This window comes from Hyperoodon ampullatus (assembly GCF_949752795.1).
Source record: "Hyperoodon ampullatus genome assembly, chromosome: 7".
NCBI lineage: Eukaryota > Metazoa > Chordata > Mammalia > Artiodactyla > Ziphiidae > Hyperoodon > Hyperoodon ampullatus.
The window spans coordinates 100,283,389-100,303,678 of record NC_136920.1 but is presented as its reverse complement, the minus strand read 5'-3'; the positions used below and the strand labels follow the sequence as shown (position 1 = coordinate 100,303,678).

At 56.8% G+C, this 20,290-nt stretch overlaps 1 protein-coding gene across 2 annotated transcripts; it reads right to left on the bottom strand.

Moving 5' to 3' along the window:
• Window positions 1–7,305: 7,305 nt before the first annotated feature.
• DRD2 (dopamine receptor D2) lies at window positions 7,306–20,083 on the bottom strand (the record flags this gene model as incomplete). 2 transcript variants are annotated; one of them, XM_079708195.1, is made up of 7 exons in its annotated part: window positions 7,306–7,499; window positions 9,268–9,595; window positions 11,157–11,243; window positions 12,144–12,334; window positions 13,496–13,632; window positions 14,682–14,791; window positions 19,799–20,083. In XM_079708195.1, 7 exons carry the CDS (start codon window positions 20,081–20,083, stop codon window positions 7,306–7,308), a joined length of 1,332 nt encoding a protein of 443 aa, XP_079564321.1. The 2 variants fall into 2 exon arrangements, with proteins under 2 accessions (XP_079564321.1, XP_079564322.1); XM_079708196.1 differs by lacking the exon at window positions 11,157–11,243.
• Between the last annotated feature and the right edge of the window lie 207 nt (window positions 20,084–20,290).

The window sequence follows — 20,290 nt, the reverse complement described above, 5'->3', positions numbered from 1 at the left end:
TGTGAGCTCCGAGCAGAGGGAGGGTGCCATCGGAATGAACCGTGTATTCCGAAGACCCCTCAGCCACGTGTAGGGTAAGGAAACAGGTGGTGGAGAAAAGGGTCCTGCCTGTGAAGGGCCTTGTAGCCTGGCCGAGCCGGGGTGAGGTCTTTACCCGGACTCTGAGCCCCGCCTCTCTCTTTGTAACGCGTATCGTTGAGGGGATGAAATTAGATCATGCGCATCCCCGGCTGGCACTGGGACTCCCTTCACTTTGCTCCTCCTCCATTATTCTGGTTCTGTCCTTTCTCACCATTATCCTGTCCACCCACTCACTACCCTTTATCTAGACAGGAGCCTCCTTCCCCGTTCTCAGCGCTGCTGCTGAAGCCAATGCATCCCTCCCCAAGGAGGGCCCTGGGAGATGGCACCAGCTATCTGGCTGTCCCCAGAGATGCAGACGGCCCTGTTGGTTCTGCCTGGGAGGCCTTTTGTGCTGGGAGGAGCCGTCCCTCAGGGGGCTTCTCCTGGTTGTGAGGCCAGGAGACCAGAAGGGACAGGGAGGTTGGCAAGCTGTATCAACAGGAGTTAAAGCGCAGCACGGAAGTCCAAAGAGGCTTCTGTGACATCTCAGAAGGCAGGCCGGCTCTGGGAACCCGTGGCGTCTGCCCCCGAGTCCCGGCACCCGTGTAACCTCACACTGCAGTCACCAAGGGTTCCCCCAGGGATCAGCGGAAAATGCCTTGGACTGAAAAGGCACCCTAGAAGCATCAAGGAGATGAGGGGACTGGGAGACTGTGTCCCTCCGAAGCCGACCTGGGGGGTGGAGCTCCTGGAAAGAATGACAGGGGCTGACGGAAGAGGAGGCGGGTCTCCGGGCCTGTGGCCGGGAGTGGAGGGGGCAGCCAGCGGGCAGAGCCCCAGAGGGGCCCCAGGGCTCCCTGAACACGCGGAGGGCAGCTCTGGTCCTCTGTTCGGGACCATTCCTTCCCTCCCTGCCCCCACCAGCGCCCATAGAACACAACTCCCGCCGTGTTCGGGCCTCCAGCAGTGGCTCCAGCGCCCCCAGGCCAGAGTTCCTCTGGTCCTACAGCTGGTCCTGCCACCCTGCTCACGAGCACAGGCCCCCTCCACCCGTCCCCCGCCCCCCGCTGTGCTCCCGGGTCAGGGTCCTGCCTGCCTGTCCCTGCGTGTGAAGCCTTCTCTGACTGCCCAGCTGGAGACGGTCACTCTGTCCCCATACCCCCTGCGGTGAGGTTCCTGCCTGGGTGTGAGCGCATCGCTGCATCGGCTTATTTCCGCATTAGACCCGGTCCTCCCTCTGCACTCCGTAAGCGCCTGCTGGATAGGATTCAGGCAGCAGGGTTGTTACTGTAACTTAGGGGAGAGAGGTAGCTGCCGGTCTGGGCTGAGACGACGAGGGAAGCTGTTGGGGGCTGGGTAGCGAAAAGGCTCTGAAGCTGGGCCAGCCACTAGCATGTGACCCTCAGCTGCTAAAACTTCCTTAGACTTGGCTGCATCATCTAACGGAGATGATGCTTATCTCATTGGCTTGCGGTAATGATCGACCCGGATGCCCTGTGGTCAAAGGGCAGAGCTGTTAGTAAGCACTCAACACAGTATTTTCTTGCAGTTTCTCCCAAGTCAGAGGAATTTTTCTCTTAGAAGGGGGCACAGACAACCTAGCCTTCTGCAGCCTTTTGGCGAGGATGCTCTTGGAAGCGGCTGCCTATTTTTCTTTGCCAGCCTATCCAGGGGAGGAAGGGCCGGCTCTTCCTCAGTGCCTTGGTGTGGACTGAGACTCTGAGACCTCTTGAGACACACCTAAAGTAGTGTCAGGTCAGCTGTAGGGCAGGGCAAGCCCCACCAGTGGGTCATGCCGACTGACACACAGCTGAGAGGCCCCAGGAGCCAGACAGGGGGTTCAATGTCAGCAAAGCAAGGTGGCCACGTCTGCATCTACCAGGAGAGGGTAGGGTCCAGGGCTGATGTTCCGATGGGCAGAGGCAGCGTGAGGGCTCAGCCTGCACAGAGAGGACAAATGGATGAAGACAGCAACTGCACAGCGGGTAGGGTGTAGGGTGGGGAGAAGAGGTGTGTACATGAGGCTGAGAAGGGCCGGGTCAGGTCCCTGCTGCGGGCTTCTGGACTCTGGAGCCCAGAGCAGCACCTGCTGCGGGGAGAACTAGACCACAGAACATGTCTCCTCCAGGCAATTTCCTCCCTCTCTTGCCCACTCCATGTTTTCCCTGCCCCGGGTGCAGCACAGAGCCTGGCTTCCACAGACTACTCTCATGGGGCCAACAGGTCAATGTTTGGAGTTGGGCCTGGTCGGGAAAACCCGGAAGTTGTGCATGCTGTAGCTTTGTTCCTACAAAATCCCCTGCCTCTCCCATGTCCCAGGTGGTACCACCTCTGTCCCCCGCCCTGCTTCATCGGCAACATCTGACTCCCACTGCCCCTGAGGTTCCGGGGAGGCTGCCTCCCTCTCTCCAGCCTCACACACACACATCTCCAGGTCTCAGGACAGAGGTGAAGACTGGAGGAAGTGCGGGCAAGTGTGGTGGTCACACAGCATTTCCTGCGGACTCGGAGCTGCATGGCTCCAACCACGTAAAAGGCCTTTCCAGATGCCCTCCAGGCCAGGGGTTCTGCCCAGCAGCTCTCACCCTGCTTTATTTGCCAAGTAGCAAAGGGGGGATGGGAGAGGGAACGGGAAGCTGTTCCTACCAGGTACCTCCTTCTCCCTGCCCCCGATCACCCCACAAAGCCAGAGTGGATCTCCCTCTGCAAAGATGGTCTACTCTCTTCCTGCCAGCTTCCTGCTTCCCTGGATTCCCCAGAAGCAGAGCCAGGCGCACCTGCTTGGCAGGAGAGGAACTTCGGGCGCGTGGATGCCCAGAGTCTGGCCTCCCACTACTGAAACCCCCACTACTGAAAGCTGCTCCCCCTAACCTGCGCCCCTCCCACCCCAGCACCTACTCATTTACTCTTGCAGCCCCAGTGGCCATCAGGCTGTTCCTAGTCACCCCAAGGGCCTCATCCTAAAAGTCTGGTCCCCAATGGTTTTTCTTTTTCTCTCTCCTTAAAAAAAAATTTTTTTCTGACTACAGTAGCCTCTCGCAACTTCACCCAGGGCTGGGCAGGGAAAGGGCAGGATGAATAATAAAAGATGCAGAGTTGAAAGACCTGGGCAACCACCTTCCCTGTATGAAAGGCTTCTCGTCCCCCGGGGGTTATGAGGACAGGACAGCACTTGGGGCGAGGCCCATGCAGCATAGATGGTTGCTAACGCTAAGGACACAGCCTGGGTCCTGGGGCCAGGGAGGACAGAGAGGCAAGTAAGGCACAGGGCCTGGCCACACAGCCCCGGGACAGGGGTGGTGTGGGAAGAGATCCCCAGATACGTGAGCACACTAGAAAGGCCCCCAAGGTGTGCCAGTCCTCAAAGTCCCTGCGTGCAGGCAACTGACTGCTGTGTTCTGAGCCCACCAGGGAGCAGGCTATGCGGTTGCTTCTTTGGGGGGCCTCCTGCCCTGCCACTGAGGAAGTCCTCTACCATCACATTTCTTGCCCTCACCGGGTCCCTACCTACTTGTTCTGGGCCAAGGCACGCCGGGGCTGCTGTCTCCCACTCAGCCTCATCATCTAGGTAAAGAGCGCCCTGGGGCGGGGCAGCGTGTGCTGTAGCAGTGGTCGCCATACCCAGCCGGGGCTCTGCCAGGAGCTTTTACCACTATCATGTGATTGTGGGTAACGCCCGGCGTCCACTGGATTGTGAACCTGCAAAGGCAGGGATGTTGACCCCCTTTTCCACTGTTCATTCCCAGCACCTCGCTCAGGGTCTGGAGCACAATAAACAGTTGCTCAATAAATATTCACCGAGTAAGATGGATGGATGAGGTGATGCAGTTTATCCTGCGCTACTGCCTTCTCAATTCCCAGGACACCTCCCCAGCCCATCGCCACCTGGGACTTCTCCAGAACCCACTAGGGGACGAATAAGGGCCTGAAGTTGGAAGACATGCAGTCACAGACGGACATCTGAGAGGATGATGCAAAGTGCTCCACTGTGCCTGACCAGGAGGGCTCAGGCCTTAAGTGGTGCTTCCTTGCTGTGCTCTGGGAGAGGGAGCTGGGGGGTGCAGGCTCCCCCTTCTGAAAAGGCAGATCAGTGATCCTTTGATTAAAAGGCATTCTACAGACAGAGACAAGCACAGAGGCAGAAGCACAGGCAAAGGCAGTGAGGAGAGAACAATCGGAGCTGCAGCCTGCCCAGCCTCTGGCTTGCTACTGCCCTCACTGTCAGGGCGAAGGGGCCGCTGTCAGGGCCTCTTGCACGACAGCCAGAGCCTGGGCCGCCCCCTTCCACCGTGGCGTGCCTGGGTCGTGGACCAGCCCTTTGCCCCTGAAGCACCGAGGGGGGAGAGGGGGAAGCCCAGCCCTCCGCCTGCCCACTCCAGCTGTCAATCCGCTGTCTGGAAGAAAGACTCGAAGCTTCATGACAGCTGTGGGCAACTTTCCCTGCCCCGCCTCCCGCCCCTGCCTGCCCTCTTCCCCTCTTCTCCCTGTCAGTGCTCTTCCCAAACTGCTTTCAGCCTGCCTTCCCTCCCTCCCTCCCTCCCTCCTTCCCTCCCTCCTTCCTTCCTTCCTTCCTTCCTTCCTTCCTTCCTTCCTCCCTCCCTCCTTCCCTCCCTCCTTCCTTCCTTCCTTCCTTCCTTCTTTCCTTCCTCCCTCCCTTCCTCCCTCCCTCCCTCCTTCCCTCCCTTCCTTCCTTCCTTCCTTCCTTCCTTCCTCCCTCCCTCCTTCCCTCCCTCCTTCCTTCCTTCCTTCCTTCTTTCCTTCCTCCCTCCCTCCCTCCCTCCTTCCCTCCCTTCCTTCCTTCCTTCCTTCTTTCCTCCCTCCCTCCCTCCTTCCTTCCTTCTTCTCTTCTTCTCTCTCCATCCTTTCGTCATCTCTTACAACTCCCATAGCTAATAAACCTATGTGACCTCCTGAGATTTCTAATGATAAGATGAGCTTTTAAGCTCCCATCCAGGTCAAGATCATTCATAGACTGAGTGTGTGTGTATGTGCACGCGCACACATGCATGCCTTGGCTATGGGGTAGGTAACAGAGCTGAGAGGTCTCTGGGGGGGGCGGGTTCTAGCCCCCTTGGGGGTCTGATGCCTTCCGCAGGAGGGGGTCACTGGGTTATTGGCCCCCGCTCCAGCTAGACAAAGAGCCTGTTTTGCCCACCTTCTGGAATCGGGTATTCTGGGGACAGGAGCCTCTCCCAAGGCTTCGTGCTACATTCAGGTTCAGGAAGAAGATCAAAGTCCATAATTAAGTGTTCAGGGCAAGTTAAGTGCTCCAAACTTTGGTGCTAAAAATATTGTATTTAGCATGCAAATTATGCCCTGACAGCTCCCCAGAGCCTGAGCCCGTGGGTGCCAGCACCTTGTTTGTTATCACCGCTGTTATTCTCAAGGTGGTAAGAATATTCCTCCTTCACTGGGTTGATTTACATTTCATTTTTAAAAAGCCAAATTTCTGTTGTTGGGTCACAGCCAAGTCGTGGTCCCAGAAGTCTTGGAGCTGTGACTGGTCTGGAGGCCAAGAGGCAGGAGGACACCAGGCCACATTACGCAGGGCCTCCCCGCCTGCCCCAGAGGAAGGGGGTCCTGATGCGAGACAGGGGAAGGGGCACAGACGTGGGCACAGCCGCACCTCGAAGGCCACCTTCCCCACAGAGCCTTCTCTGCCCTGGTGGACGAGCAGGGCTAAGGACTGGGCCTGCAGAGGTGCCAGGACCTGGAGAGGAGGAGAAGGGAAGCGGGGACAGCCTGGCTTGCCTCTGGTAGGACCCCGCTGCTCTGGCAATTAGGGGACCCCCGGGGACGCCATGGGATTCCTACTGGAAACGTTCTCCCCTTCCATCTCGGCTGGTGGTTGAAGGTCAGGACCACCCAACAGCAGCTCTGAGAGCGCTCAGGTTGGGTCGGGAGGAGAGGACTGGATGAACGGAGAAACACACAGGCACACACGTCTTCTCCTTGGCCCTCCTGGAGCAGCTCCTCTCTTCATTTCCCCCAAAGTCCTGTACCCCCTGATGGTGGCCAGGGCCACCTTCTCTGGAGGGTCTGCAGAAAGCCTCTCCAACTCTGACCCCCAGCACAGACACGGAGCTTTGGCCATACTGGATGCAGAGATTGGAGGTGACGCTGCACCCTCCGCTTGAGGGGCCCTGGATGTGACTCTTGTCAGAGTTTTATTAGTTTGGAGCATGTGTAGTGATGTTACAGAGTTTGGGGCCTGGGGGCTCCCCCAAGCTGCAGCTTCCCCTCCTCCCTGTGGCAGGGCCAGGGCAGGCCGAACGGTATTCAGCAGCCGCTTAGCCATGGGCTCCTCTAAGGCGGAGGCAGTGGAAAGGAAAGGGGACAAGAGGACTGGAGAGCGGAGAGGCAAAAGGAAGAGAAAAGGACGTGGTTTGCTGCAGAGGGGGTCAGGGACAGTCTCCCAGAGGACCTCAGACACCCCCAACCAAGCCCCAGACATGTCACGGGCCCGCCTTCCCTGCCAGCTCTCCCAGGTTGGCCCAACATGTGCTACAGAGAGGCACCCACGTCCATCAGGGGGGCAGCAGAGTGGGCTTGGGATGGGGGTGGTCCTCTCCCCGCAGACCCTCCTGGGCTCTTAGAGTAGGGAGACCTCACAGGGAGCTGGGTGGGGTCGGGACCCACTGCTGTGGATGGACGTAGCAGCTCCTGACAGGCTCGGTGGGGGAGAAGGGGTGAAGTTTTGGGCTTGGGCTTCTCTGGGGTCCATCCAGACCTGGTATGTACATGGGTCTCCCTGGCCTGAAGTTGCCTGGGGCCTTGGCAAGAGCTCTGGCTTCCCTGGTATAGGCCTTGGGGGGGTGTGAACTGTCCATCGCTCCCCACTGCCCGCTCCAGCACAGGCCTGTGAAGACCAGGCCAGCATGGCCTCTGAGCTTTGACACTGGCCCAGCAACCCCAGGGCCCCAGAGAAAGGTCAGAGAAGGCGGCTGTGTCTTTGGTGCCAAGGAGAGAGGCTCTGGAAGTGGGAGGGGGCTCCGTGAGCTGCCTCTGAGCCAGGGGTCCGGCCCGAGGGCTGGCACCGCGCCTGGCTCTCTAGCACTGCCCTGGCAGAGCGAGGGTGTGCGGGCAGTGAGGGCCATGGAGCCAAGCTAACGCCGCAGGGCCTGCGGGTGAGGAGAAGGCCGAGTCTGCCCCGCGTCACCCTGCCCACGGCTCCCAGGGCCCGAGGCAGGGCCGCTGGGCAGGGAGTTGGGAAGCAGGCTGCTGTGCAGGTGGGCAGCTGGGTCAGCAGTGTAGGATCTTCAGGAAGGCCTTGCGGAACTCAACGTTGAAGGTGGTGTAGATGATGGGGTTCACGGCGCTGTTGACATAGCCCAGCCACGTGAAGGCGCTGTACAGGACGGGCGGGATGTTGCAGTCACAGTGTATGTTCAGGATGTGGGTGATGAAGAAGGGAAGCCAGCAGATGATGAACACGCCTGGGGGAGAGGGAGGCAGTCAGGGGTGCCCGGGGCCGCGGAGGGCCGGGGTGGGGAGGCTGCACCGGTGGGGCAGGGGGGGAGGACCTGGATCGCGTGCTTCAGGCCCCGCCCAGGCACCAAGGCTGCAAGAGCACCGCAGCGGGAGCCGCGGTCTTGGATGCCGGGCCTGCCTCTGACCCCCGTTTGCAGTCACCTCACCTCCCTCAGCCTCGTTTTTCTGCCTGTGCAGTGTATATAATGATACCCACCTCATAGGGGAGGATAAAGGGCTTGAACAAATCCGAACACGTAACAGCCTGACACAGGTCAGCTGGTAGAAATGGATGTATCTACTCTACTTCCTCGTCGTCTTTGAGACGACCTTCCGCAGAAGCTGGGAGCGGAGAGTTTGTTCCCTGCCGTGGGGAACGCGCAGTTGGGGCCAGAGGGAGAGCTGGATGCCCAGCCGCTTAGTCCTCTTGGCATCCCCACGAGGAAGGCGGGAAACCGAGGCTCGGGACAGCTCTGTGATGTGTGCAAGGCCACTCCACTCTTGGTGGCAAAGCCGAGATCTGAACTCCAGTCTATCAAGGTCCCCAAGTGGCCAGGCTCTTGCTCCACTTTTCCCCAGCTTCCCCAGCCCTTGGTGGACACCCCTTGCTAATCCCCGCCTGGTGACACAAGGCTGTCACGAGTCCGACCTCCTGCCCACCTCTCTGCCTGCCTAACTCAGGACCTCCTGCTTGGTGGGACGCTCCGTGGGGAGGCACCGTCTGCACAGAATGCCACACGGGCACACGGGAATTCCCCGGGGACGGAGCAGTGCCTGGGCAGGGCAGGGCCGCAAAGCAGAGACCCCCAGGACTGGAGCCGAGACCCCGGCTGGAGCCCGCTCTGCCACTCCCAGCCGCGTGATCACGGGTTGGTCCCCTAACCTGCTATGACCGCGAGCTCTCATTTGTAAAACCAGAATAGTGACACCTGTCCTTCTCGTGTCATAGGACTGTTGGGAGGCCAAAGGGATGGTGGGTGTGGGTGGGTGTCACAACTACCCTGGGTGCTGCCCGGAAGGCAGAGACACATCAGTCCCTCCATCCTGTCCCCATCACTCATATCAGTCCAGCCCTTGATTCTTGACCTTTATTATCTGGTTTTCTACGAGAATTTATTCTAAAGCCTTGTCTCACTCACTCTCATTTAGATCGGGGGCCCCCTCACAGCCCCGTTTATTGTTCACGGCTTTGGTCCCACCGGGTCTTGGTTGAGGCAAGTGAATTTCCTGATTCTTCAACAACAGTGATATTAACAACGCTTGTGTGTACGGCTTTGTAGTTTGTAAAATGCTTTCACCACCATGTATCATTTGATGACCACGACAAACCCTGAAAAGTAACCTACTCTCTACTGATGGGGAGATGAGAGAGAGAAATGACCTACCCAGGGTCACGAGGTTCTGGGAGTCATTATGGTAAACTGGTCAAGTTCAGATTCTGAAGTGGGACTGCCTGAGTTGAAATCATGTATCCTCTTTGATCAAGTCACAAAAGCTCTCTGAACCTCAGTTTCCGCATCTTGAAAATGAGCATACTTATAGAATCTACCCAGTCAGATATGTCAGTGGGCTTGACCTGTGCCTGAAAAGTGCCAGTCCTGTGACCTACCAGCCATGATTAGGGAGCAATGGTAAGCAATGGGACCTACAGCGATGGGTCCATTTCTCAGCCAGGGCTGGGCAGAGGCGGGCTGGGCAGAGGCGGGCTGTGTCCAGCAGCTGGGGCCGACTCACCGAGAACAATGGCGAGCATCTGGGTGGCTTTCTTCTCCTTCTGCTGGGAGAGCTTCCTGCGGCTCATGGTCTTGAGAGAGGTCCGGGTTTTGCCATTGGGCATGGACTGGATCTCAAAGATCTTGGCAATCTTGGGGTGGTCTTTGGCATGTCCGTTCTTCTCTGGTTTGGCAGGGCTGTCAGGTGTGCTGTGGAGGCCGTGGTGGGGTGCGTCGGGGAGGGTCAGCTGGTGGTGGCTGGGCGCGATGGGGCTGTACCGGGTCCTCTCGGGTGGGCTGGTGCTGGAGAGCATCTCCATTTCCAGTTCCTGGGCTCGGCGGGCAGCCTCCTGCACAGAGGCAGAGAGCTCTGGGTAGAGCCAGGCAAGTTCTCAGCCATAGCCACCCAGCCTCACCCGGCCCCTCTGGCCTCACCCAGCCCCACCCAGCCCTTCATGATCCCCCTATGGAGACTCCTACAAGCACCACAGGGTCACTCTGCCAGCGAGGCAAGGGGGATGATCACTGGGAGGTAGGGACTGTCTGGGTGCAGGACCCAGGGCCCAAGGCAGTCCCCACCTGCCAGGTCACCCCTGGCCCCCTTCGCAGAGCAATCCCCAGGCAGCCTCAGCGACCCCACCACCATTCTATGGGGGCTTTGTACCTAGGCGCTTCTCTTTTATGAACTGAGCAACACTCGCTGAGTGCCAGCTAAGTGCCAGGCGCCAGCTGGCTGCCGGGACTAAATTACTGATGGGCGCTCAGTGCCTGCCTCCAGGACCTCATGTTCTTCCTGCCAGGCTGAAACAGGGGCTGTCAGGCTGACCCGAGGCCCCTGTACCCGCACTCACAGGTGAGCTCCATTTCTCCTAGTAGACTGAGGCGGGGGCCGAAGGGTGGACCCCTGGGTCCCCACATCTTCCTCGCCGGGCTGATCTTGAGGGCCCTGGCCTCAGGTCCTTCCTCATGCTCCCTTATTCCAGGCCTTAGGGTCTCAGCCTGAGCTTCTGAAACGCAGCCTCACTGCGTGCCCAGGTGCCCCGATCCTGGGTGCCTGTCTTGGCCCCTATCTCACACGGTTGCCTGGAGCCCTGCCCTTGCAGGTGAACAGTGAATGTTCAAGTGAAGAGCAGGGGCCCTGCTTCCTGAGGACACCTGACCTGGACTTGGTGTGCAGTTCTCTGTGGGTTCCCTGGCCCAGCCTCTTCTAACCCCAGGGGATGGGACATCTGCTGCTTGGACCCTGCGGCTCCAATCACTGAGCAGACCCTGGGGTCTGCTGGGATTCCGCATCTCTGGGCTCTGCTTACAGGCTGCACTTTACTGTGAGCCCCATGCCCGCTCTTCTCCCGCCTCCCCCAGCTCCCAGCCTCCAGCCCCAGAACCTGCCTGTCTGTAAGGCAGCGTATGCAAGTAGAAAGAACACGGGCATGGATTTCAGAGAGTCACTTAGGTCTGGACTCAACTACTCACTCTCTCACTCACTGTTCGGCCTGGGTGAGTTACCTAACCTCTCTGAGCCTCTCTTTCTCGTCTATAAAATGAAGATCCATAAGATCGAGAAGACTTAACCTCTCAGGGTCGCCGTGAGGATTTGATGAGATACTAGGAAGATGGTAGATGTTAACGGTCATAGCCATTATTATTATTGTTATTGTTATAGGGCCAAGTCCTTTCTCCCAACCATTTCCTTCTGCTAGGGGTCCCTCTCTGTGCCTTGCAGAATTGAGCTGTCTTGCTCCATGCCTGCTTACGAGTGTGTGTGGTAAGCCTGGCCTCAGCTGAAACAAAGTGGGGGATCCTGGGAGGTGCTTATCCCTTTGACCAGCTGGTGAGGTCTTTGAGAATCATGGCAGGTGCATTTCCCTAGAGGCAGAGACCAGGCTCCAGGTCCCTGACCTGGACACTTACCACTCTCCGCCTGTTCACAGGGAAACTCCCATTAGACTTCATGATAACGGTGCAGAGTTTCATGTCCTCAGGGTGAGTGCAGTTGCCCTGTGGAGTGAGCCAGCACATGGGTCATGACGGGGAGGGGGCTGGGGACACAATCCCAATGCAGGATAGTCAGACTGGGCACAGGAGCTCAGAGGAGGGCAGAGATTAGGAGGGTGGGGGCCTGAGGAGGCAATCGAGGCAAGGGTGAGGCACTGTGATGGGAAGAGGTGGGCAGGATGAGGGACAACAGGACCCTGACTTTTATGTGGCACCTGCTAAGGATCTGGCACCCTACTAGGCATGCTCAATCCCTCTCACACCGAATCCTCAAGACCACCCTGTGAGATCTGTATTTTGATTCACGTTTAACAGATGAGGAAACAGGCTCAGAGAAGTTAAGCAACTTGCCCAAGGTCACTCAGCAAAAAAGTGGCGGTGCCAGGATTTGAACCTGATGTGTCTAAGCCCAAAGCTCTTGTTCCTTCTGTGCCCACATACCGTCTTTCTCAGGGAGGGCTGAGCGGAGGGAAGAAGTCACAAGACACAAGTATGGAAAAGAAAGGGAGGCAGAGGAGGGATGTAGGCGAGAGCAGGTGAGGTTGAAGGAGGTTTGAATAGAAGAGAACAGAGCATGGGAGATAAAGGAGACGGGATGGAGGCCTCGGAGGGACAGAAAGGGAGACAGAAGGGCCAGCGTGAGGGCAGGAGAGAGGGAGGACCGCAAAGACGTGGAGTTCCAGCAGCTGCTGGGTTCAGACAGTGGTCTCCATGCAAAGTCCTCTCCTCCCAGGTGGTCTCCGCCCCCTCCCCACCTCCGACCCCTGGAGATTCAAGTCGCCCACTGAGGCCCCAGCCTTCGAAATCTGCCAAGGCCCAGCTCCTCGGAACTCCTGCAGCCTGGACCCCATGCACCCCTGGGTCACGGTTAGGCAGGGACATTGGGGGAGGGGATCTCGGGACCTTGAGCGGGGCCTTCAGGTTGGCCCTGAAAGCCCGGCTGCTGCGCTTAGTGTTGACCCGCTTGCGCCGCCTGCGGAGGACGATGTAGATCTTGATGTAGACCAGCAGGGTAACGAGGAAGGGCACGTAGAAGGAGACGATGGAGGAGTAGACCACGAAGGCGGGGTTGGCGATGATGCATTCGTTCTGGTCTGGGGGGGAGGAGAGCCCCGGGTGGGTGTGTCGGCAGGCCCCCCGGGCCACAGTGCCTTCCCAGTTACCGAGAATATGACTAGACGCCTAAGGCGGCCTGGAAACGTTAGATGTAAATAAATGTGCAGCATAAATCAGAGTATTAAAAAGAACCATGAGCAGAAAGCTAAGCTGTGATGACTGTTTCCAAGTGTTTCCATTAATATCCCCTCGTTACTTCGTCATTAGTTTTGTCATCCATGAGCACACAAGTGGCGCCACGGTTTGGGGGACAAAATGATGGAAGAAAATGTTAGAAGAGTAACCTATTATTTTAGCCTTTCCTGTGGATTGGCGGGAGGTCTGAGACCTTTGAATTTTAGGGACAAGATGCCTTGGTCCTCTTTGCTGAACTCACCTGGGTTCCAATGTCTTTCCAAGTTCCCTTCCAGATCTAGCAGATGTCTATCCTCTCTCCCAGGGCCTTTCCAGATTAATCCAAGCACGTTTAGCCCTATTCCTGCTTCTTGGAATTCCCATGACACTTAGATCTGGAACCGAATGCTTTCAAGGTTTCCTTGTGTCCTGTCCGGTGATGGTCTCTGGAGGCACACCGGTGTCATCTATCTCCCTGACGGGCGCTGTGCCTCTTCTGGCGGAGGCGGTCCTGACTGCCTTGCACAGGACAGCGTCACAGCGAGCTAGCCCCCTACTTGTTTCTACCTTTCCTGCTCCAGGTGGCTCAAGCCTGGTCTGGGATTGGCCGGCCCGGAGGCTGCAGCTTCATTATGCAAACACTATTATCATGGGTGATGGAGGCCCAGCAGCCTCCTACCCTGTGTGCACACACAGAGACAGGCACACACATGCATTTTGCAAGGCTGTCTGGTCTGCTTCAATTCAAACAAAGTTGAAAGTGGCCAGGCATCCTCCTGAAGCATTATCCCCACTCCTCACCCAGCTCCCTTGTGCCCCAGGCCATTGTTCCTCTCTGACCTTACCAGGTACACCTTGGAGTCGGGCTTGGCCCAGGAGACTCAGCCTAGCCTCAGTCCGAGGTGGCGAACAGGCTCCTGATGGGTCACCACCCATGTCTGCACCAGGGTTCAGCTCCCTCAAGGTCCTGCACGGGGCCAGGGCTGGGGCCAGCTGAGCCCCAGGCAACCAGAGGCAGGACTCACCTGCGTTGTTGAGTCCAAAGAGCAGCGGGCAGGAGATGGTGAAGGACAGGACCCAGACGATGCTGATCATGACGGTGACTCGGCGCTTGGAGCTGTAGCGCGTGTTGTAGAGCATGGGCATGGCCACGGCTGTGTACCTGTGAGGGCGCGGGGCGGGAACCTTGAGTCTGGGGTGCAGGCCCAGGGGCCACTCACTCCACAACAGTGGCACAACAGAGACACCCCACTTTGGGAGGATGGAAAGTTGGTCCACCTCCTGTTTACTCTAAATCAACCCTCCTGCCCCCAACTCAGACAGCAAGGACAGTTGGTGACTGCCAATCAAGCATTTGATGACTGACCGGCTACCACTCAATCCTGGACCGTATCTGCCACTCCAGTCTCCCTGCTTGGATTTTAGGCTTTTCGAGGGGCCATGGCCTGGGTCTTTGTACCTTTGAAACTGTACCCCCTGCACCTGTGCTGGGCCCATGGCAGGTAGAAGTGTTTGTTGATGGATTGGTAGCCAGGACCCTCAGAGCAAGGGTTAGGTCTCATTCAGCAGAAAATAATAACAATGGTCATTGTTTATGATGCCACACGTCGCCCTACCCAGCATTTCTGAGACATTAGTTCCATTCATCTTCCAAGAATCCAGCAAAGGGTGTAGACCCAGGGCCTCTGGGAGCCCATGTGGCCCATGTGTGCAAATTAGTAAAAGGCTCTGGGGATAGAGCTTAGCCAGGTGGGCAGAGCCTGGCCCCCCTTGGCCTTGTGCCCTGTGCTGGACACAAAACGCACAACCAGATACGAGACCCGCACGTGGGCAGGGGCCATCATGCTTGGTTTCTAGACAATGAAACTAGGGTTCTGAAAACATCCACAATCTGCCCAAGGTCACGTAAGTAAGAAGTGATAGGGCTAGGGCTTCAGTCAGGTCAGGAGCTTTCTCCTCTATACCTGTCCCTGTCTGGGTATTCTTTGTAGCATCACAGTCCATAGACAGTCTCCCTTTAGGGGGTCTGTCCTCTCCCACACACGTGCACACACTCACGCGTGCACGCGTACATGCACACACAAACACGTGGACTCACAGGCACACAGCCAGCCGTATAGCATCATGGACAGAGCCTGACCCTGCAGAAGCGGTGGGGCCGCCCAAGAGGTGAACGGTCTAGGTCACCTCTCCCATCCTGGCTGGGCTCACCTGTCGATGCTGATGGCACACAGGTTCAGGATGCTTGCTGTGCACATCATGACATCCAGAGTGACAAAGATGTCACAGTGAATCCTGCTGAATTTCCACTCGCCCACCACCTAGGACAAAGCAACATAATGGGTGGACAGTAGAGGAGATTGGCTCAGGCACTGGAGCTCGGTGTCCCAGGGTAAATCGGGCCATGGGCTCAGTGGGGGTCTCGTGGGGCTCTGGCCGTGGGAGGAGAGGGGCAGCCATGGGGAGCTGTTCCCACAGGTGTCTGAGGGCCTTGCCCTGGCCCCTTCTCCTCCTAGACACATAAGGCCACTTTGTGCCAAGAAGTTTGCTAGAAGAAAGATGAGCAGCTTACTCAAGTGCCTCAGCTTTGAACCCTCACCTGTAAAACGTTTGTGTGAACACCCTGTGATCCTCATGCTACCAGTGAGGGAAGCGAACCTCAGAAGAGTGCAGAGACTCGCCTAAGGCCTTTCAGCTCGGCTTCTGCCCTGCCCTGGCCCAGGTTTCTAGGGGAGCCAGGCTGCTCCTTGGCGTATGGCACAGAGCTGGGACCCAGTAAGTGTCTGTTAAGAACAGTGGTGAAGACAGTGACTATGAAGCAGTGAAGACGTTTCTGCTCCCTGTTACACTTAGAGATTAAAGAAGGCAAGCCTGGACTAGAGCTTTCAGAAGGGCAGGACGGGCTGGGGAAGGTGTGTAATGACACATCCCTGCTTCAGTGTAAAATGAGGAGCCCAGCTCTCGGCAAGAGCGTTTTGCACCCCTCTTCCCGCCCCCGACAGACACACACATCCCTACCCCCCATGCACACCCACACCCTGACACCTCCCATTTACACACACTCACACAGCAGGCTGGCCCTGGCGGCCGTGGAAGGTTGGAGCAGCCCCCACCCCTGAGGACAGGGCCAGGACAGGGAGCTACGTACGACGTGCACTACTACGTATCGGAGACAAGGGGAGCGGGAAAGCCCCTCCCAGTGACGGGGGCAGAGCAGGACCCGCCCTGTGGGGCACAGCAGGGCAGCAGGGCTAATTATAATGCTCACTCTCAGCACTGCCCTCTTAGCTGCTCTGAGGCATAAAACCAATCGCTGGCATTTAAGCACAGTGATGGGAACCGCTTGGAGGAAACTGCAGCTTTTCCCAGAAGACAGGAGACCTCACGTGTCGCCACGCTGGCCAGGTGAGCTGGAGCTGGATACCCGGGGGCCAGGGAGGCGGGCACAGGTGGACGGGGATAGAAGGGGCTTCCCTGGCATCAACAGAGTCTACCTTTAAGACACTACTGAGAGGGTCCCGGGCCCACATGGTCTGTGCTCCACCTTGGCGCCCTCCTAGGACTAGTATTTCCACACTGCTCTCATTCCCCTGGGGATCTAGGTCTGAGATATCAGGGCCGCCTTCTCCATCCTGCCTGCTTCCTCCCGTCCTCCCTGCCTTCTTTTCTGCAGACACTTATTGGACAACTTACTATGCGTCTGGCTCTGTCCTAGACTCTGGGGCACAGTGGTGAACAATCCTGACACAGTCTTCAAGGAACTCTCAATCCCTGCCTGCCAACAGCCTTCCTGGAAGACAGAAGAAGGTGGGGCTTCCTCCGAGGTACCAGGAACAGCTGCTCTAGAATGTAGTTAGGGGCTTCTGGATCAAAGGCTCAAGAAAGTGTGTTGATAGCCACTGTTTATAGAGCATCTCTTGTGGGCACATACTTTATCTCATTTATTGTGCTTAAAGCTTATACAAGAGGGGATTGCTTATGCCCATTCTTGGACGAGGGAATGAAGCTCAGGAGTACACCCAGCTAGTATGCAGCAGGGCCGGAATTTGAAGCAAGCTCTTTGGGCAGCACATCCTATGCTCTCTCCTGAGCTGCCTTGGAAGGGACAATCTAGCTTGTCAAAGGAGGATATGATTATGTAAAAAGTACTAGATAAACACAAAGTGGGAAAGGAGAGACTGTAACTGCAAGGGTAGACTAACTTGGGGTCAGGGAGAAAAAGGACTTGCCCAAGATCACCTGATAATTTAGTAACAGAGGGAGCACCATCCCCCAGGTATACTAGTTCCACTTCAGGGCTGTTTCCTCCGCACCCTTGGACAACATTCCTCAATATTCTTGCACAGAATGAGACCGGTGGGATGGGCCTCAAGCTGCCTTGGCTAAATCCTAACAATAACTTGTACACATGTGTCAGGCATGGTTCCAAACACCTTACACTCATTTCTATGGAATGTGACAGCAAACCTCGGAGGCCACTGCTCCTCGAAATCTCCAGCCAGCTACGCCCCTGCCCCTACATCCCACTCTGGGGCTTTGCACACTTTTTTCTCTGCCTGGAATGCAAGTGCCTTGCTCCTCTCCTGGATAATTCTTCTGAAAGCATCACTTCTGCCTGCGAGCCTTCCCCAACGCCTCCAGCCCTGGTCCTGTGCTCCCCGCCCCATTGTGCTCCCACATCTCCTGTGGAGGCTGCTCCCTTGTCATCTCCATCAGGCTACACTATAATGGCCCTGCCGAGGCCTTAGAGCCCAGCCCTAGGAATGAGGCAGGACGCAGACGTGCTCGTACCTGTTGACTGAGTGAGTCAAGAACGGGGATCTGAGTCTGCCCACCTTCTCAATTGCATCTGCTCTTCTGGAAAATTCATGAGGCAAAGCCTCCCCTCAAAGGCTTGTGAGGCCAAAATGGCCTATGCAGACAAGCAGGCCCTGGCTCTCTTGTCTCATTTTCGTGGTAGGGTCAGGAATTGAACCTGGTTCTCTCACTCCAAAACCAGCATGCTTCCCATATACTGAGCAGAATAAATGATGCACATCCAGCCCCACCTAGCCGGATGCCAACATGGCAGGCTATCAGAGGCATTTAACATCCCTGGAAATGGAACAGGATGGAAAATTCTGGACAACGAGATTGTCTCTGGAGAGGGTACAGTATATGGTTGGGAGGATACTTTAACAGGATGTTGGGATAGGGGGAGACTCCACTTGAGACATGCTCTAGGGACAATAAGTACCCGAGACAATGTCGCAGGGCCCACTGTCCAGCTCTTGTTTAATGGGAGAGTTTGAGCACCGCCCTCTGAGATGCCATTCTTCACCCTCCCCTGAAACACTGAGCTTCACCTTTAAAATAATGTCAACAGGTATGTTTAAAATATGTGTGTCGAGAACCCATAGATTCCTAGGAGCCCTAAAGCACAGATGTGGCTCTCCCTTAGAGGCTCTGGGTAGGGGTGGTGGGTCTGGAAGCCCCAGATCCCACACCCAGAGTCCTGGGCACAGCAAGCCTCCCTCTGGAAGAGGGCACCTCTTTGCCTGGGCATGGGGAGGGTCCTTCAATGTGCAGAGGTGTGGCTACCTATCAGCACCTTCATCTTCATCACCGTTGTCATGACTACTTTTACACGGTGCTTACTATATGCCTGCTGCCATTCTAAGCACTTCTCATATATTAACGCATGTGATTCTCAAACAATGCTATGACATAACACTGTGATTATCTTCATTTCTAGATGAGGAAACCAGGCACAGAGAGGTTATTTGCTTGGCCAGATACCCATCATTTTTTACCTGATGGTCTGCAGCCTGGGAACCTCCTTTTCAAGGGAGCAGGCAGGGAACAAGTGTAAGAATCAAGAAGGGGTTCCTCAGGGAGAGGCCCTCAGACAGGATGTGGGATGGACAGAGTCTAGGGGTCTCCACAAACGTGCAGTCATGGAGTAATTGGATGGCTGGCCGGTGGCGCCTGTATGCTTTAGGTTGTATTGTATCTATTGTTTGTTTCTTGTTGGTTGTCTCTTAACATTCCGGTCCTTTTGAAAGTTCCAGCCTGTCTGAGACGTGCTAAAGGAAACCAAGGGAGTGATGTGATGGCCCAGAGCTCCATGTGGGCCCATGTGGTAGTGACAACAGGAGCCCCTGGGGATGTGGAGACCGTAAGACCAGCCTCTCCTCCCCACCTCCGCTTCTTCTCCTAGATGTCTCCTCTGCTCAAACCTACAAAGGTTTCATGTTTTCTTTGAAAGGTGGAAGCCTTCCCTCCCAGGCAGGGGCTTGTCTCTACGGCATAGGTAAATTCCCCTCTTGTCCGGGGTGGGGAGGTAACAGCTCAGACATCTTAGTGACCTTGGCATTGGCTTTTTCCTGAATGCCTGGTCAGCTTCCCTTGAATCCAGACTCCACCCCAGAACCCAGGGCAGAGAAAGTGGCAGGATCCAGCCTGTGCCCACCCAGATCCCCCAGGCCCTCCCTCATCTGCCTGCCAGCTCTGGAAAGTGTTCTCCTGGAGGTGAGTCCCCACTTCAGGACTTCTCATTGATTTCCCCCTTTGCTGTGTGATCCAGGTAAAGACAGGCAACTTCTCAAAGCTTCTGTTTCCTCTTCCTTAAAGTGAGAAGAATGATATCGAGTCAGAATCAGCACGAATATTTGCTGAGTATGTGTCTGTGGAATGCCCGGCAGCGCCTGGCCCACAGCAGGGGCTGCCTACTCACTATTCCGGGCTCGGGGCTGGGGTCTGTTCCCAGCCGAGCAATGCGTCACCATGTGGTCCTTCCCAAGGAAAGGGGGTACAGCACAGTTCACAGTGGCCTTGAGCTGGAGGTCCCAGACACAGCCTAGGACACACAGAGGAGCGGGGAGGGCAGGGAGGAGAGCTTGGAGCAACAGCCCGCATTCTGAAGCGGGGAGAGAAGGATGAAGATTTCAGGCCCGGGAGCACGAGCCTCTGCCATCCTCAGGGATCCTTGTCGATGACTCCCATTCTCAACACGACCTAATGAACCAACTCTGGGGCCCGAATTCCAGCCGCTGTGTGGGGCTGGAGAAGTCACCTAACTTCTCTGACCATCTGGCTCACCATCCAGAAGATGCTGTGAGGGCTCGGTGGGGAGATGCTGTATGTGAAGGACTAATGCGAGGCCTGGCACTTACTAAGCACCTTACAACTGGTAGTCGGGATTGTTGGAGACGATCTACCCATTTTGTAAGACTGAGTCCAGAGTAGAGGAAGGGCCCGCCCGAGAAGACGCACTCTTGGAGGGAGCCGGTGAGGAGCCTGGACTCTCCCGGGGAAGGCGCCCGAGCACGGCAGGGGCCCAGACCTACCTCCAGGTAAACCACCCAGGGCATGACGAGTGTGGCCACCAGGAGGTCGGCCACAGCGAGGCTGACGATCAGGTAGTTGGTGGTGGTCTGAAGCGCCTTCTCGCGGGACACGGCCATGCACACCAGCACGTTGCCGAAGACGATGACGAAGATGAGCAGGGTGAGCAGCATGGCGTAGTAGTTGTACTGGGGCCTGTCGGCTTTCCCTTCAGACCCGTTGAAGGGCCGGCTCCAGTTCCGGCTCTCCAGATCGTCATCGTACCAGGACAGGTTCAGCGGATCCATGGGAGCAGCGGGGCCACTGGGTAGCCAGGCTCTGGCCAGGAGAAACGGACACAGGGCGTCAGCAGGAGGGCCTCCCAAAGCATACTGCCACCCACAGAGGGCTCCGGGGATAAAGCCTACCAGGGGAGGTTAGAAGAGAATTCTCCAGCCTCAGGATTTAAGGTTTGCATCCCCAAATCTTTTTTATTTTTTTTATTTTTTTGCGGT